General features: G+C 38.7%; 2 protein-coding genes across 3 annotated transcripts; one reads left to right on the forward strand and one right to left on the reverse strand.

Annotated features, from left to right (window-relative positions):
- Positions 1 to 3,795: 3,795 nt before the first annotated feature.
- On the reverse strand, positions 3,796 to 9,134 carry cebpg (CCAAT enhancer binding protein gamma). 2 transcript variants are annotated; one of them, XM_056233873.1, is made up of 3 exons: positions 8,978 to 9,134; positions 7,725 to 7,964; positions 3,796 to 4,606 (listed from the first exon to the last, which is right to left on the reverse strand). In XM_056233873.1, exons 2-3 carry the CDS (start codon positions 7,839 to 7,841, stop codon positions 4,232 to 4,234), a joined length of 492 nt encoding a protein of 163 aa, XP_056089848.1. In that variant the 5' UTR covers positions 7,842 to 7,964; positions 8,978 to 9,134; the 3' UTR covers positions 3,796 to 4,231. The 2 variants fall into 2 exon arrangements, with proteins under 2 accessions (XP_056089848.1, XP_056089849.1); XM_056233874.1 differs by lacking the exon at positions 8,978 to 9,134 and adding an exon at positions 8,073 to 8,262.
- Positions 9,135 to 11,113: 1,979 nt separating this feature from the next.
- Positions 11,114 to 13,139, forward strand: cebpa (CCAAT enhancer binding protein alpha). Its single transcript, XM_056233872.1, has one exon. The coding sequence runs from the start codon at positions 11,169 to 11,171 to the stop codon at positions 12,033 to 12,035; it is 867 nt and encodes a 288-aa protein (XP_056089847.1). The 5' UTR covers positions 11,114 to 11,168; the 3' UTR covers positions 12,036 to 13,139.
- Positions 13,140 to 18,139: the final 5,000 nt, after the last annotated feature.

The following is an 18,139-nucleotide window of genomic DNA, read 5'->3' on the forward strand; positions in this document are numbered from 1 at the left end:
CCATATTGCAATGGGTTTTAACGGTCATCAGCATCATAAATCTTGCAGTTTTTTTATATTCTCATTTGTTAAAATTGTATATCCATTTATAACACTATATTTGTATTACCTTGGCTTTGCATTAAATTAAATAACTAGTTAACGCTGCTGAGAGGGTTCACTCGTGCCGACCGTGTGCACTCCGAGTGAATTCCCGCGCCTCTCGCCAGAAGAGAGCGCCGCAGCTGAATCATCCATCCATCCATCCATCCATCCATCTTCCCAACGGCTGGTCCAATGTGGCTACAGCGTAATATCATACAGGTAAATTCCTTTTTTTAATTGATTATTCAATTGTTTAATTAAGGTTTATAGTTTCCATGGCAGAGTTCAAGATAGGTAAAACAAGAGGGGTCGAGGGTCTGTCCAAATAAACTTCCCTTGCCTTGTTCACTTGACAAAGTTGAACACACTTCAAAATGGTGTTGGGTATTCATTCCCACTAAGGAAAGTGTTTAGGGAAGTGTCTAAAAGTTTTGTTGTATTGGTTTTAAAGAATTAGGCTACAACTACAGTCATTGAATAAACAAAAAACAAGACAAATACATAAAAAACAGTGACAAACTTAAAAGTTGAATACAAATATGAAAATGTTTACTAATGGAAATTTACAGCTTTCTTATTTTTTAAACACAACATTATATTTAGGTAGGCCTATTGCTGAACTTCTTAACTTATTTCCTCCAAATTTACATTTATGAATACTAAATTTAGCTAAAAGAAGCGTGTATGTCTAAAAGCAGCCCATGATGTGACCGCTTAAGTGTAAAGAGCCGACTCCAAAGAGCGATTCCTTTTGGAATATTCTAAACGGCCGACAAAAAACGGCGGGTATCAGCTAGGCTATTTGTTGACAAAGTGTTGGAAAATAAATAGTAATGTCACACTACTGAGAGATTAAACTAACAACTTCACTGTTTGTAGTGAGGTAAACTGCCCAAAGATGATTGCTGTAAAATAGTTTATGTGGCACATTCATTCACGTCTATCGCCCCCTGTATAACATTAGACTATATTATCTAATGGTGTTAAAAAAAAGCAGATGTTAAAATTATAAGGGTGTGAGTCTGTGATGTGTGAGCATAACGTTTCGAGTTCAAAAATGTAGACACAAGCATGAGGAGCTTGAGGTTTCAGTACCCCTGAGAGCTTGTCTACCGGTACTTTACTCTCAAACTTATCAGCATATCCGAATTTGAATCAGTCCAACAATATACTCACTTAACTTGATATCTGTCGGATGATGCTGTCAGTCGGTTATAGATTAACTAACAAATGGGCTGTAGATTATTACAGTAACCTCAGCAATGTAAATGTACCACACTTTTGAATCAGCATTTTACTATCTCTTGTCTCTAGCCATTTGCCAGCTGGAGTGACATAGTGTCTGTGGCCTTGTATGCTTTAACCGGGACAGCAAATGCATCAGCATCTTGAAATTTTTAAATTTTAATATATTTCAAATTTTTAATCAATACATTTTATTGTATTGAGTAACCTGTTGGCTTTTATGGTGAGCTTTAAGGCCTAGAAATGCAGTGCAATGGAAAATATGTACTTCCGCTGGAATTACAGGGCTGTAAAGATAACTTAATGCCTAAAATTCCTATCACTATGTTCATCTCATGTAGACAGAAGAGAAATATACTCTAGAGAGAGAAAAAAATAAAAGTTTATAGGAAAAATAAAAAAAGGGGAAGGAGAACAGAGGCGTGAGTTGTATGTAGGACTTGGTGTTCTGAGTCCTTCCTCTCTATTGGGACACTGTGCCTGTGTTCCAATACACGTCATACATCTTATCTCACTGAACAGGGTATGCACTCACATGCATGCACCTATAACAGTCCAGAGTCTAAGTACAGAATGACACACCTTCACTATGTCATTCGGCACATCAATCTTCAGTCTTATTCAATTTATTTGCCTCCACTCTTTGTCAGCAGTTTTTTTTTTTTTTTTGCAATAACTGAGGTTCGGTTCCCCCTGCATTCAAACAGGCTGCTAATGCACATAAAGGGATAGTTCACTGAAAAATTAAAACTCTTTCATAATTTACTTAATGAAACCCTCTTGTCATTCCAAACCTGTATTATTTTTTTCCTCTGGTGGAACGGAAAGGAGATTTTTTTTCTTTTTTTTCTCAGCACATCGAAAGTCAATGGGGTCCAATGTTGTTTGGCAACAGCATTTTCGTGTAAATGAAAAGCCAAAACGTTTTTAGTTGAAAACGGAGTTGTGTAAACTGCTCCTAATTCTGGCATTTACAACATCGATTAAATGTTGTAAATGTAACATTAAATCCTAGATTTTTGTGATTATAATTTTTTTTTTTTTTTGTGATAAGGACTTCAGATGGAATGTATTTTGCTCAAATAGCAGTAGCTCTTAAGTTTGAATCGAGTTCAGATTGAGAGATGTTGAAAAGCATACCACGATTTCTGTCCAGTTCCATTGACTGCAGCAGGACACTGTGCACTGCAGGCACCTCAGCTGACTTGGTAAATGAATGTCCAGGTTTTGTGCCCCTCCTCACAGTTAGTACAAACACAAGGAATGTATTTTGTATTCAATTTTAATTTACAATGCACAAAAACCCAGTATACATTATGTAAAAAAGCAAGTTGCCCAGCAACCCTCATACTTAAGCAAAATATGCCAATCAAATATTCATGAAATATTGAGTTTAGTCTCATTTTTAAGAAGTTTTACACAATAGCTTTATTTTAGCCCAACCTGATACAACAATACAAAAGTATGCAGTCGCCGATTCGCTATTCCTCTATAGAGCATCATTTTTAATTAGTTGTTTAAATGGTTCTAATCATGCATAGCCTTTCATGCTTTTTTTTTTTTTTTTTTTAAATGTTTAAAACTTCAGGTATAGAAAATGTAAATATACATTAAAGATGCTTGAGACATCTTAACGAGATTGCCTTTTCTTTTCTTATCCTCCCCTTTTTAATCTTCTCTTAAATGGGAATATACATCTTAAAGGCTGTCTGGTGAGGCTATGACATATAGCCTGAGGTACAAAAGTCTATCTACAGCGACTTCTTCAAGAACACACAGCTCTATGAGAATCAATGAGGGCAACTGTCACGTGGCTATTCCATTAACTTTTAGTAACACCTGCTGCATATGTACAGTCAAACATATTTCTCTGAGACTGGTCAGGGAAACAAAATAGCCAATATTTGATGTAGTCAGATAAAAAGCTTCTTCGGATAAGTAACTTTTCAATATAAATAAATTTGGGGCACGTCAGGTGATTGATGACTTGAAATTTTCAGCACCAGTCATTCCAAATCCTATCTTATCTGCATCATCAACAGTATTTACACAGACACAAAAGTTGCTGTTATGAAATAAGTTTGTGTTAATTTAGCTACCAACATCCTAACATACATCTTTCCTTCTCCACCCTTGTCAGAATTGGAGGCTTAACTGTAGGGATTTAAAGACTACTGGTAATGGAGACACTGTCTGGAGTCTGATGCAATATGTTTTGTCTGTCTACAGTCTGTTACCATAGCTACAACAGTGTATTTGCTATAATAAGACATGGTCAACAAGCAAAGAGTTTGAATCAATCCAAGCTGACAGGTAAAAAAGCAGGAATACAAAACAGCTACTCTTTGCATTTGGAGACGTCCTTACTTCATCATCAAATTGTTGGTAGCCCTAATTCAAAGTCATAATGAATAATGTTAACAGACTGTGGTCCTGTCTATTGAATCCTATCGTCAGACATTAGAGTGGAGTGATTGAACACATTTACTATTATTTACAGTCAACTCTTTGTGACCAGCTTTGACCGGATTTCAAAATTGTCTACCAAGAAGCTTTCACAGTCCTCTAAGATATTGCAAAGTTTCAAGACACTGAAACATGGTGCTTTACAATTGAAAGGCAGTTATAAAAGTTATCTCCAGCACATCAAATCAGAGCGTGGTTTGGACTTTCTGCGGTTGCTATGGCCATAATGTCATAACATTCTGCACAAGATACAATACGAGTGAAAAAAGAAACTGAATTTGAGTGTACAAACAGAAGTTAACAAGTTAAGCACTGCGGACAGTACACATTCCAGGACCAGGAGGGGAAGAAAGCATAATACGATTAAGTAAAATGATTTGCCTAGAGAGCCTCCACACAGCCACAGCATAGCACATTGCAAACCAATATCAGGCCCTCACTGGCTGCCGTTACTGCTGTTGTTGTTGTTGTTGTTGTTGCAGATGTCTCCGGGGCCTCCACCAGAAGCAGGGTTGTCTGCGAGATTGTGAGCATGCTCTAGAAACAGGTCTTTGAGCACACTCAGTTCTTTGCTAAGCAATTTGATTTTGGCCTCCAGTCTCTCGTTCTCCTCCTTCAGCTCATTGACGCGCTGTTGGGTGTCCTGCGCCTTCTGCTTGCTGCGCATGCGGCTCTTCTTTACAGCCAGGTTGTTGCGTTCTCTCCGTTGGCGGTACTCGTCGCTATCTTTATCCATACTATTCTTTTTCATCTTGCTGGGTGGTGTAGCCTTACCCCCACCTCCGGGACTCACTGGAACTAATTGAGGAACCTGTCAGAATTATAATAATGTCACACATAGTAATGATAAGCAACAGCATATCCAGTATATGGCTTAATTGACATTTACATTCCAAGTCTTAAACAATTTTCTTTAAGACTACAAGAAACTGGATGGGTGGAGGCACTTTATGAATACATATTATGAATGCATGATATTGAAGAAAAATGCTATATGCAATAACTTTGCAAGTAACTTGCAATATTCAATATGCGTTACGATAATGCTTTAAGTGTGTAAAGTAAATTTATATGTTAATATTTAAAAACTGAAAATTATATAACCAACATACACTACCGTTCAAAAGTTTGGGGTCAGTGAGAATTCTATTTTTATTTTTTGGAGGAAAGAAATCAATACTTTTATTTATCAAGGACAGTAAAGACATTTATAATGTTACAAAAGATTATATTTCAAACAAATGCTGTTCTTTTGAACTTCCTATTCATCAAAGAATCCAAAAAAAAAAAACTGTACAACTGACAGACCAACAACTGTTTCAACATTGATAATAATAATAAATGTTTCTTGAGCATCAAATCCTCATATTATACTGATTTGTGAAGGATCATTTGACACTGAAGACACTGACACTGGTGATGCTGAAAATTCAGCTTTGATCACAGAAATAAATTACACTTTACTATATATTCACACAGAAAACAGCTGATTTACACTGGAATAATATTTAATACAATAACTGATTTGTGTTGTATTTTTAATCAAATAAGCGCAGCCATGGTTAGCAGAAGAGAATTCTTTTAAAAGTATTTAAAATCGTACCGACCCCAAACTTTTGAACGGTAGTGTACATGTTTCACATTCTTTTTGTGAGAAGGAAGCATCCCTACAAAGTGAACCAGTGTTTTACTGTAGAATTACATAAAAAGTAAGTGTCATTTTAACATCAGTGTAAACCAGGGGGGTTTAGGGTTTCAGGTAGGCATGATACATTAGGTTTATTTAACAACAGAAATTGAATAATCAAATATAAAAATAAAACTTGCTTAGTCTTCACTGTATGAATTAAATATACACTGATTCTTATTAAACCTACTGAAGTTATTCAGTCAAGAGCAGTGAGTGATTTTCTCTTTGTCTCTTGTGGTTTGATTAATATTAAGCACACAGACAGAAGCAGGTTTATTAGGCTGCTGTCCATTTAAAGGTCCAGATATACTTCAAGCGAAATCGAAGAACGAACTGATATTACTTCATTTCGAACAAAATCAGGCCAAATCGAAGTTCGTTTGTGTTCATTTCAGGAGTTTGAAACGGCTTTCAAAAGCAAACTTTCTGGAAAAGTTTGCTACGGCTGGTAAACACCTTCGAACTCCCATTGGTCCATGGCGATTACGTAATAGGTAGGTATGCGCTAAGGGTCCGCCTTCTTTCACATGGGAATTCTTCTCTGGTTTATTTCTTCTGTTGAGTCCGTCAAGGTCAGACATTCGCGGGTAAAAACGCTAACACAGTGGAGAGTCGCTTTATAGTAGAAAATGTGAATGAAGATGAAATGAACTGCTTTCCATGTTTAATACTGTAAAGCTGCATGCTTTTAAGCAATCTATTAAGTGCTATATAAATAAACGGGACTTTCCTGGATTGCCGAATTGCAAAGCGTGTGCAAATATCCACATTGCTTTGAGTTTGATCAGATGCTTTTCTTATGCTTCCTTTAAAAAATATTTACATATTCATCTTACCGTCACTCTCAGCAGTGTGGGTGGTTGTTGGATGTTCGCTAACAGTATATCGCTGGTCACGTAATTCGAACTTCTTTTTACCCCTAAGCCAAGAACGAAAGTATATCGTGAGTATAGCGGGGCCTTAAGAGCTGCACGGATCCAATATGTTGTTACACATGCACTTTCTTTCTTTCCACTTTAGACATAACTGACCATGTTTACATGAATACTCACCAAGATGGGCAATTTGACATGATTTTGTGTGTATTTGGCCACGTATGCTACAGAAGAGAACTGATTTCGGGATCACGTGGTTTCCGAGAGGCTGCTTCCTGTGCGCGTGAGTACTTCGCTCATTGCATTTAAATTTAATTTAAACAATAAGCATGATGTGACGCATATGAAATAGTCATGTGTCCAGTCTATTCTTTGCTGTCTGCAAGACTTAAAACTTGGACTTTTTTGTAATCTTTTAAAAATGTAATTAAATTATTTATTTATTTTTAATCTTTTGGAGTATGAAAATCATGCAGTTATCACGAGACCTTCTTGTGATATGCATATCGTGATATGTACATCTGCGAAATTGATATGTCGTGCAGCCCTAAATCATACCATGCTTTAAAGGAGAACTCCGGTCAATTTTAACATTGAGCTCATTTTTTTGTACATTTGGAGTGCTGTCAGTACAGACAAAAACGACAAAAATCGGTTCTGCCTACACCGTGTTATCCTCTTTTTAAAATTCGCACCCTGTTGACTTCAATGGGGCAAGTTCTAAACCTGCTTTTAGCCTCTTAACAACCTTAATGTGTCATTACAAGTGCACAGCCATGTGAGTGGTGTTATTAAGAGTGACCACGGTCAATCTGACTGCAATAGATCTGAAAGATAAGTCGATTGTCGAGTTCGCGCGCGCGATCATTGGTAACTAATATAACTAATGATCGCGCACAAACTCGACAATCGACTACTGTGGACTTCGAACGAAAACAGGAAGTAAATACAGGTATGTGAGCTGGCAGAATTAACATCATTTTTATTAATATCTTTCAGATCTATTGCAGTCAGATTGACCGTGGTCACTCTTAATAACACCACTCACATGGCTGTGCACTTGTATTGACACATTAAGGTTGTTAAGAGGCTAAAAGCAGGTTTAGAACTTGACCCATTGAAGTCAACAGGGTGCGAATTTTAAAAAGAGGATAACACGGTGTAGGCAGAACCGATTTTTGTCGTTTTTGTCTGTACTGACAGCACTCCAAATGTACAAAAAAATTAGCTCAATGTTAAAATTGACCGGAGTTCTCCTTTAAGCACTGCAAAATGACACAATACAATGCTTTAATCTTGGTTTTGCAGAGTCATTTATATTCATAAATGCATGGGTGAATAGATCAGCTTGTTGATGTGTGTACCTGCTGTAGTCCTGCAGCTCCTGCGGGGTTAAATGCACTATTATGAGGCTGATTCTGTATAACACTGACACCGTTCTGATCTGTGCTGGATATCTTCTGTTGCAACTGCTTGTTCATTTGGATCCACTTCCACTGTCTTTCTCTCAGCCTCTCCGACCTATGTTGTCGGGCTTCGCAGAGCTGGAGTTGGTGTTGGCTGGTATTGTGTGAAGCTGGATGCCACAAAATGCAGCCGTGTGCCTGAAAACCAGACAGAATGGAGAGAAAGAAGTTATACAAGGTACTCTGCACACATCAGCATCATTCTCCATCACACTTTTACATATTTTGTTGGCACACAATCCCCACCTGAACAGATGCTTTACGCAAAACGCATTATTTCAGCAAAATGCTGCAACACCTGAAAGTCGGGTCAACCGCTTGTGCTTATCCGTTAGCATTATGTTGTTGTTATCCGACTGTGCCATGTCAATGTGCATATGTGGCAAATTTTCTTTCTCTCATGAGCGCGAGCTCAAGTGTTGCCCGCGGTTGCATCATCGCTCGCGCTCCCACCCGCTCCTTTTTTACACGGGAGAAGGGAAACTCCGTAGTCATGCAGAACTATGCCGAGCTAAAGTTAACATTTGAAACAAACATCAGAGTAGTGACGATACGGTAAAGAAAATTAAAGTTTATTAGTGAACATTTTAAAGGCAGACAGTGTTTTTGAGTCATGATAGGCTGGTTACATCATACACGGAACTGTGGGAATGAAGGGGAATACCGCTGACTAGCTTTCAACAACAGTATGCCTGATTTACATTAAAAAATGGCAGCAGATCCAGTAAATCAGTATTGTATTCTATAGCGTTGAACCATGTACAACACCCACAATGTTGACACAAGTGTCACTTTAGGGCTAACGTTACGTGCGTCCGTAGCCAGTGGGATCAACTGCAGGTTAGCAGGTTGGCTAGCTAATAGTTGGCACATTCCTAACCATGACGTCAGGCCTCTAACAATGAACTTGAGAGCTCATACAGGCTGCTTTCTACATAAAAAGTTACGTGAGCGAAGAATAACGATTCACAGTCGATCGCGATCATGTTTAATCGTCGGTTATGAAGCTCTAGCTGGCCTCAAGATCCGGGAGTTGAAGCTATTTTGCAATCGACTGAGCGGCACGGATCCTGTTAGCGAGCCATCGGTTAATTGATAAAAAAAAATACATTCGACACTCTGTATCTTACAATATCCCCGCAAAAACTTACCTTGAAAACGTTCCAGGCTTACAAGTCACCCACTCGAGTTAATAAAGAATAATGTCCTCTTTGTTCACGGAAAAATAAGCACAGGTTGAGGTGTTATTGTTTGGTAAAGCGGCGCTTGGGAGTATTGCGAAATCTTGTGACCATGTAGGGAAATCTGCTCTCGCAACCAATCAAATCAGAGGGTTGGGAGACGACGAAATGTACTCTTTGATTGACATGTCCCTAAACCAACCAGGCTGCATTTCTCGGTTTGGGGAGTTTTCATGCGGTAAAACATTAGATCTGTCAACAGTAGCTAGACTAATAATTAAGCTCTCGTTTCATAAAGCTGGTGAAAATTAGAATTATTAAAAGGAAGTATTTTTAAAGATTCATAGAAGCGAGAGCCAAGCTAAATAAAGTTATTATTGGTAATACTCTAGTTTATAATTTTGCGCTGCCCAGCTGGCATTCGACTGACATTAAACGTTTAAATGTGGTTGGAATAATGTCAGTTTATGAAAAAACATTAATTCAACGTTAAAACAACGTTGAACACCAAATAGTTGAAGTTGTGTTGTTGACTCACTACGGATTCAACATAGAAATATATATAAAAAAATTGAGTTGTACGTCAAATCAACATTATTTTTACAACCATGACTTTTAAACATTTTGTTGAAATATATCAGTAGAAAAATAACGTTGTTCCAAAATCCAATTTGCAATCTGATTTGCAAAATCTAAACAAAACTCAACGGTTATCCAACACTGGCACCTGACGTTGATTCAACAGTGACTCGACGTTAAAATGCCAGCTGGGCTTGGACATATAGGGCCTATATATTTATTGATTCAAAATCAATAAGTGAAAAAAAAAAAGTCCTCTCGCTATAGATTCAAAAGGACATTTTTTCTAAACACGGCATCACCCCCCCCCCCCCCCCCCCCCCCCCCCAAGTGATGAAAAAATGTCCTTTTGAATCCATAGCGAGAGGACTTTTTTTTTTTTTTATGCAGGACATGTAGCCTAACATTATATGGCTCCAATACATAGGCTATTGGACATTTAGGTAATTTCTAAATCTGACATAAGGTAAATGAAAGCAGACCAAAATAAATCAACAGAAAAACGTAATTAGGCTATAACACATCTGTTGCTGCCCTCTCGTCTCATTCTTTTAATCATGTGCCAGGCTCGCGCTGTAACAATAGAGGGAGCTCCTGCTCACTTTCAGCGCATGCAATTGTCAAGTTGCTGTGTGCTTTCCAGCTTCTCTCGCTCATGAGACGCCTGCTGCGGAAAATAAAAGAATAAACACAACAAATAAACACAAAGATAAAATCAATTATTCAATGGGATGGCTGTCTTTATTTATTTTTATTTTTTGGGTGAGATTTAATGTGGAGGCGATTTTAATTTATTAAAACAATTTCATATGGCATTTAGGCCTACATGGTGCGTTCTTTTTCAATTACCCTTTTATTATTTTTTCTTTCTCTCTCTTTAATTTTTTTTTTTACTTTAGTAATTTGTATTACATTCATGTAACATGAGCAACAGTCCTGTCCGTAGCCGCTTTGCCATTGTAATTTGTCTCATGCTATAGCACTCACATCCACCTCTCTTTATGAAAATCTTTTTTCCCCTTTAAGCATGCATTTCCATTCACAACACGCCTCCAAAGGCTGCTACAATACTAGACCTATTGAACATCAAAATCTAAATTAATTTAAATCTACAATGTAAAAAAAAAACCCATAAAGATGCATTATTTAATTTGATGAATTATTATTAATTATCTGAAACGATCGCATATTATTTTACCTATAATTCAATAATATTGACATTTCTGAAGGACCAGGTTGATATCAGTGCGTGTGTTGAGCTCTCGCGCAGAGATCACGGAGTGAAGCATTAGGACCCAGAGCACGCCCGCCCTCCAAACTCCAAAGCGTATATAAGTGCACTGAGAAAGTATTTGACAGATGTGAAGCTCACACGCTGATGGTGTAAGTGTCATATTAAAGGAGATCCTGAGTGGCGTTTCAGCCGTTAAGCTTTCATTCACTTTACAGCCAAGTACACAGCCACGACAGGCTGCGCGCTCGCCTGTCCCGAGAACTTGGAGCCAGCACGGCTTTCTCCGGTACTGCGAACAAGCTGGATTCCCGGAGCTCTTCACCATGTCTGGCAGGTTTTAGATACCCCATGGAGCAAGCAAACCTCTACGAGGTCGCCCCACGGCCACTGATGACCAGCCTTGTACAGAGTCAGCAAAACCCGTATATCTACAAAGACACCGCTGGAGACCTGAGCGAGATCTGCGAGAACGAGAACTCCATCGACATCAGCGCCTACATTGACCCCTCTGCCTTCAACGACGAGTTCCTGGCTGATTTATTCCACAACAGCTCCAAGCAAGAAAAGCTCAAACTGGCGAGCGGAGACTACGAGTACCCCCACGGTGCCAATGGCACACAGGGGGCCCCGCAGATGTATGGCTGTCTGAACAGCTACATGGATTCCTCCAAACTGGAACCCATCTACGACAGCCATGCTCGAATGAGACCCGTGGCCATCAAACAAGAGCCCCGGGAGGAAGATGAGCTCAGCCACTCGATGCCACCCACATACCACCACTCTCAGCACCACGCACCGCATCTATCCTACCTTCAGCACCAGATCGCGCACTGCGCGCAAACCACCATGCACCTCCAGCCGGGCCATCCCACACCTCCCCCGACGCCCGTACCCAGCCCGCACCACCAACACAGCCACCTGCCGGGGGGCTCCATGAAGATGGGTGATCGAGGGAAATCCAAGAAACAGATCGACAAGAGCAGCGTCGAGTATCGCATGAGGAGGGAGCGCAACAACGTAGCCGTGCGCAAGAGCCGGGACAAGGCGAAAATGCGCAATGTGGAGACGCAACAGAAAGTGATCGAGTTGTCGACGGATAACGAAAGACTGCGCAAGAGGGTGGAACACCTTACGCGAGAACTGGAGACGTTACGGGGCATCTTCAGGCAGCTCCCAGACGGCTCGTTTGTCAAAGCCATGGGTAACTGCGCCTAACGGAGCGGGCTGAACTTTTGAAGTAACTTTTGCGTGATTTTTACGTCTGCTGGATAAACGCTGACACATTCTGAAAGTGTTTCTATAGGAGCCAGGCAGCTGCGGTATACATGTGCCTTTTGTACAAAAAAGTGACAAAAACAAACAAACGATAAGCTCATCTCTTCATACATTTGGACTAGCTTGTTGTAGTAGGTGTAGTCTTTTTAGAATGTGTTAGCTACGCGAAATATATCAGTGCAGCTAATGGGCATGATTTCACCCTGTCAATCTACTTTTATGTTAAGTTACCAGCTTTCCTACTTCCCCCTTGCCCCCTTGGGTTACATACAAACCTAAAGCGACAAAAAAACTTTCCTGCCATAGCAGGCTGTTTTTCCACCACCTGCTGCTGCACAACATTCACTGTATGATATTGTTGATTTAATACTTTTTTGCAGGGGGTGTGTTTGTTTCATGGACGGCAATAGACAAAATGCCAAGCATAGGACTGGAACTCATTGGTTTTTACTGTGGTAGACTATCTGTCATTCATAACGCAGACTGTATGCACTATATGTCGTCCAAACGCGACCTTTTGAAGCGCATTGTGAACATTGTTCCATGATTCGGGTACTGATCTGTAAAACGTCTGTCAGTATACGCTTTTAGAGTAAACGCTTTGTATTTATGCAATATGATTGATAAAAATGTGAAAGGGTGCATATCTCTATGCAATGTCTGTTGCTGTCATGAGAATAATTCCGGTGGACGATCACCGTGTGCTTTCTCACTGGTTTTGCAGTGAAGTCCTGTCTTGCTCTGTAAGTGTGTGCATTTCATGTGAACTTTTTCTTTCTTTTTTGTACATCAACACTCGAGCAGAGACCTGTTTCAGTGCCTTTTGAGTTTTGCTGTCTTTATCGTCATCACTGACTGAACTTGGACAGAAATACACAGCAAGGAAAAGGAAGCACTTTTTCTTTTTATTTCTTTTTTTTTTTACAAACGGCATATTGCAAATGTTATACGAATGTTTAATATGTTTCAGTTTTAAAATGAACATTATATATAAATATATATATATATATGCTAAAATGATTAATTAAAACATTGTCTTACATATGTCTCATCCATTGCCTTCTCATCTTGAGCAGTTTTGCAACTTAATCTGTGTTTATAGCTTTATAGTTTGTTTATAGCTATCTGTATTTGTAATTCACCTTTCTTCGTTTCTTAGTTTGTCGCGCTCGTGTCTAGTATAATTCCCTCACTGTTGTGTGATTTCTTTAGTTAGACTAGTACTCTGTGTAGCATCAGCCCAAGAGTGTTTAGTTGACACATGCAATTCGCTCTACACCGATAGGTGGCGCTCGAAAGTCGTTTAAGTCCAACATGCACATACATATTTTTAAAACGCGTGTGAGTAAAACTGGAAACCAGAATTAACTGGAATAAGACTAGTAAAATAACTTTGTTTATAGTTTAAATGATAGCTTCCACATCATTTGTCTTTTACGTGAATACAAGAAGGCCTTTCCAGAAGGATCCCTTCAGCTCATGCATGGTCTTCGAGCTTCACTGTTAACTTTCACTCAACAGTCATTCACAGCGCTAAATATTTACAGTGAGTTGTTGCACTTTTAATAGAGTTCACATTGAACACATTGCCACTAAAAGATGAGGGTCACTGATAACGACTTGTGAGTAGTACCACTTTCATTGATTAATGCCTCAGCTCTGAATTGATCAAATTATCCTTAAATGAGATAATGTAGAGTGCTACTGATGTCTTTATTTCTCTTGAGTATACTTTTCATAGAGAACGAGAGATAGGCTCTCTCTGACCTGTGGAGACGTGTTACACTCCATTGTTGTCAATTGACATGTTTTTACATTATCAGCTGTGGAATGATTGAATCAATAAATCAAGCCCCTTTCCAAAGCTCTGTTGCAGATAGAATGATGGCACACAAGGAATCTGTCTCAGCCAGGTTCAAGCATAGTTGTTAAGCCAACATTTTCAGTCTCACTTGTACTTGCCTGCCAGCTCTGTTCTGTGGCCAGCTCTTTTTCCTCATTCAGCTTCACCTGTGAATGATCTGCCTTGTCTCACTTTCTATCATAAGTCAGAGAGAAGTTTCTACACTTCCATCATTCTAGATTATGCCACGTTGTAGCCAAAGACAAATCATCAACACCCATTGAATCTGCCTAATAATATTCATTCTGAATTGAATGAAACTTAAATGGGGAAAGTCCTGGTAATGTGCTGATGTTTCCGAGACTTTTCCCAATTTTATGGCAAAATAGCCATAAAAAATATAATGGAGTCTGAGCGACAAGTTCATTGTAGAATATTTATACATTTTTATGAATTATGAATTTTTCAAGAATAAAAAGCAGATTTTTACAGCATTGTTTTTAGTTATGATTTTGATCATTTTTTGATAAAAAAAGATTATCAGACATTTTGCTAATGTAACTTTCTGTATTAAATAATTGTAAATTAGCCTGCCTTAATGCTGATTAATACAAAGGACGATGACAATAATGATAACTAAAGATTTAATAATCCAATTCTGTGAGAATAGTCTACTCTATACCATATCTATAACGATAACGACAATATTGTAGGAGTAATTTTTAGAATTTTTTCCCAGCTGATGAACGATAAAAACATTGAGAGCCAATCAGAATCAACCCAATTTTAAAGAGCTTGAGCATTTAAACTGGCAGATGACATAACTGCAATGTTTTTTTTATGATAAACGGAACATTGTCATCCTTTTATTGTAGATGCCAATAGTTATCTTTCTCGGTGTGAACAGGCCTTTAGAGTCTATTGCAGCAGGACCTCCTTTACATTGAATATAAGTGCTTTCTGAGCGCTTTAATTTTTTCTCTTACCAGTCATATCTAGAGCCATATATTGTATATTTAATCTATGAAATCCCATTACTGGATAAAAAAGCTATTGCTCAACAGAAGCTAGTTCTGTTCAGGAAATGTGTGGGGAAAATGTTCATAGGGCGAGTAGATGGCTTCTCTCCTCCCTGAATGGAATACATTAAAGCATTAAGCTAAAACCTGGATGCTTCCTTTGCCATCTTATTTCCTGTATAGCTGAGAGAATTCTCCAATGATTGAATTTTGTCTTCTCTCTGTCCAACATTTGACATGTTTGAGAAAAGCCAAATCTAACTTGACTTGATGCGAGCTTAATATGTAGTTGTGTGCAGCTGTGTGTCATGTTCGCTTTGTTTCGTTAGTGCAAATTCCTTTGCTGGGGTGTGTTTTTTTTATCTCTGCTCAAACACCTTGAGAATGTCTGAGATGATATCAAGAGTAAATTAGAAGAGCCAAGTGAAAATAAGTGTTTTTTTTATTAATCAAAGAAAATGCATTCACAAAAACAATCTGTAAAAAATCAGGACACTTACTTTAGCTGGAGCAAAGTTGATATCTAACCATTTAGCATTCTGTTGTCATTGACTACGTTTACATGCAGCCAATATTCGGGTTAAGGTCACTATTCGGGTTTCTGAAACATTAGGAATACCCCGTTTACATGCGTGAGCAGAGAGAGTTACTCCAACATGGAATAGGCTTTATGCCGAGCGTCACGTGACCAAGCCGGAAAACAGATCACATCGCTTCCGATTCAGGTCTTTTGTATGTGCTTCATGACATTTTTTGCGGTTTTACTCAAGATAACTTAAAAGGAGCAAGCAAAAATGAGCATAACCAATGTCCCTCGCATGTGCAGATTGATATTTAAAAGTTTTTTAATTTTTCTTCTTCACACTAACGTTTAGATATTTAAATAGCATAAAACACCAATAACAAAGTGGACTTAGTAGGTTAGCTGATTACCTTAAAAATCCATCGATATCGTAGTTAGTTCTTACGGCCGTTAACACTTTCTCTGACAAGCGGATGCAATGAGACCTGTTTTCCGGTTTGGTCACGTGACGCTCGGCATAAAGCCTATTGCAATATCCCGATGTAAACGGCGACGCACGGTTAGCGTCTGCACATACGGACAACGCAATATGCGTCATTTCTGATTCTTCTTCCTTTATCCAAAGACAACAACAACTGCAGCAGCACGCGGATAATGTATAGTTCGGGGCAGATAGCGATCGCCTTTGTTTGCGCTTTGGTGCTGTTACTGACCCACCAGCAGCACTTGACACTACTGTGCCTCATGGTCTTCATTAATAGAAAGAGAGAAAGTGAGCAAGAAATGGGAAATGTAGCTGGAGCTAATTGGTCTCCTCCTCGCTCCAAAAGTACGCTGTGCTGCGTCTCGCCATGTTTACTTCCGGTATACTGCACGCAGGTTTTTGAATGCGTCGAGAACTTAAGTTCCTCTACTCAAAATACCAAGATTCCTTGCGAATAGAACATGCGCAGAACACAAATCTATGTTCCTTTTGATGGGGATATGCCGAAACACGTTTACATGACCAAAAATTCGGGTTAGAAAAGGGGTACCCCAGGTATAATATCCCGGTTTTTAAAATCCGGGATATGAGCATATTCGGGTTTTTGCCGGTGTTTACATAGCCGTGTGTGACCGGGTTATTGCTAATATCCCGGTTTTGAACGGGTTATTGGCTGCATGTAAACGTAGTCAATGTTTTCTCATGTGGATAAATGCGAACATAGGAGCTAATTTGCCAAAAGCTTAGTATTCCACCAAACAAATTCAGTATCTTATCATTTGCTAAAGAAATATGTGAAAACCAACAATATGATAAATCCAATACAAATGAATATGTATGCATAAGTGTGCATGCAAGTCAGTGTGTTTAACAACGTTATTTGATAATACACTCTTTCTTATTTGTCGTCTGACAAAAGTTTACCAGACCTTTGAGTGAAACTTCAAAAGTCAGAAACTTGTCTCGATCTCTCCACACTAGACTCTCTCCTTCAAGTGAGATATGTGTATACTCACATTTGAGTTCGAGGTTCTGGTATAGTACAATATAGTTCTGTTATAGTACAAAACCCTTCAGTATCGATATGATTTAAAACTCCCTGTCCAGTGCTTTCACCGGCTGCCAGCAGGCCCAGCAATTTCACTTTGGGCTCGATAAGTCCCTACAAAAACCTGAACCCAGTGCAATAGAATGAAGTATATCACTGTTTGTTTGCTTAGGGATGGTCGTTAGAAGGCTGGAACCTGGACTTGACAATTGCTAAGACAACCAAGAAGAGGTCAAACCGCACAGAAAAATAACACACCGCTCTTTGTCTTGGTCTTTGTGAAGTTAGTAAATGCTTTAGCTCTTTGCTGCGAGAATATTCAAGATGAAGATTGATTGCAGAAAAACAGGGATTGATGCATTCTTAAGTTAATTGGGTAACATTTTTCAGCAAGCTCTCATTTGCTGTTTTGCTTAACGTCTCATTTACGCCTGGCTTGTTTTCTTGCCCTGTTCAGGAGCTCCACCAACTCTTTTTTTGATCCATACCTCACTCTCTATCAATCTTTCACTTCCAGTAGTTTACGTGATCTCTCAGACTGCTATGGGAAGCATATAGTGTGAACTGACCCCTTGGTGCCAAGTTCATTATTATATTATATTATATTATATTATATTATATTATATTATATTATATTATATTATATTATATTATATTATATTATATTATATTATATTATATTATATTATATTATATTATATTATGAGCAGTCTAAAATAGCACTGTCCCAACTGAACCACACAATGCAACACATTGGATGGCACAGAGGGCATCTGACCCAATAAAAGTGATGTTTTGAACAACTGATTTTTGTTGCATGGTAGCATAGAAACTGGTCTGGGCTTCACTTTTGGGGTTGTGCATGTATAATTAATGATCTGCTCTAAGCCAATAGGTAGAACAGCTTTGTCACATTTGAGCATTTGGCTTCCAATACAGTGCATAACTAAATAAAACTGGCAGTTTGAGGACAAGGAAAGATTTCTGTAATTTGGCATGCAGATGGCCAGGGCCCTTGTGGGACTGTGATCCGGCCCTAGCTATAGAGATCTCCATTATGAATAATTATCTTTATCCTAGTCATTACTCAATCATTACATCCATTTTTGCTTATGTTTTAGCAGGTC

Source organism: Rhinichthys klamathensis, unplaced genomic scaffold, assembly GCF_029890125.1.
Source record: "Rhinichthys klamathensis goyatoka isolate OS25496 unplaced genomic scaffold, OSU_Roscu_1.1 h1tg000378l_1, whole genome shotgun sequence".
In the NCBI taxonomy this organism is placed as follows: Eukaryota; Metazoa; Chordata; class Actinopteri; order Cypriniformes; family Leuciscidae; genus Rhinichthys; species Rhinichthys klamathensis.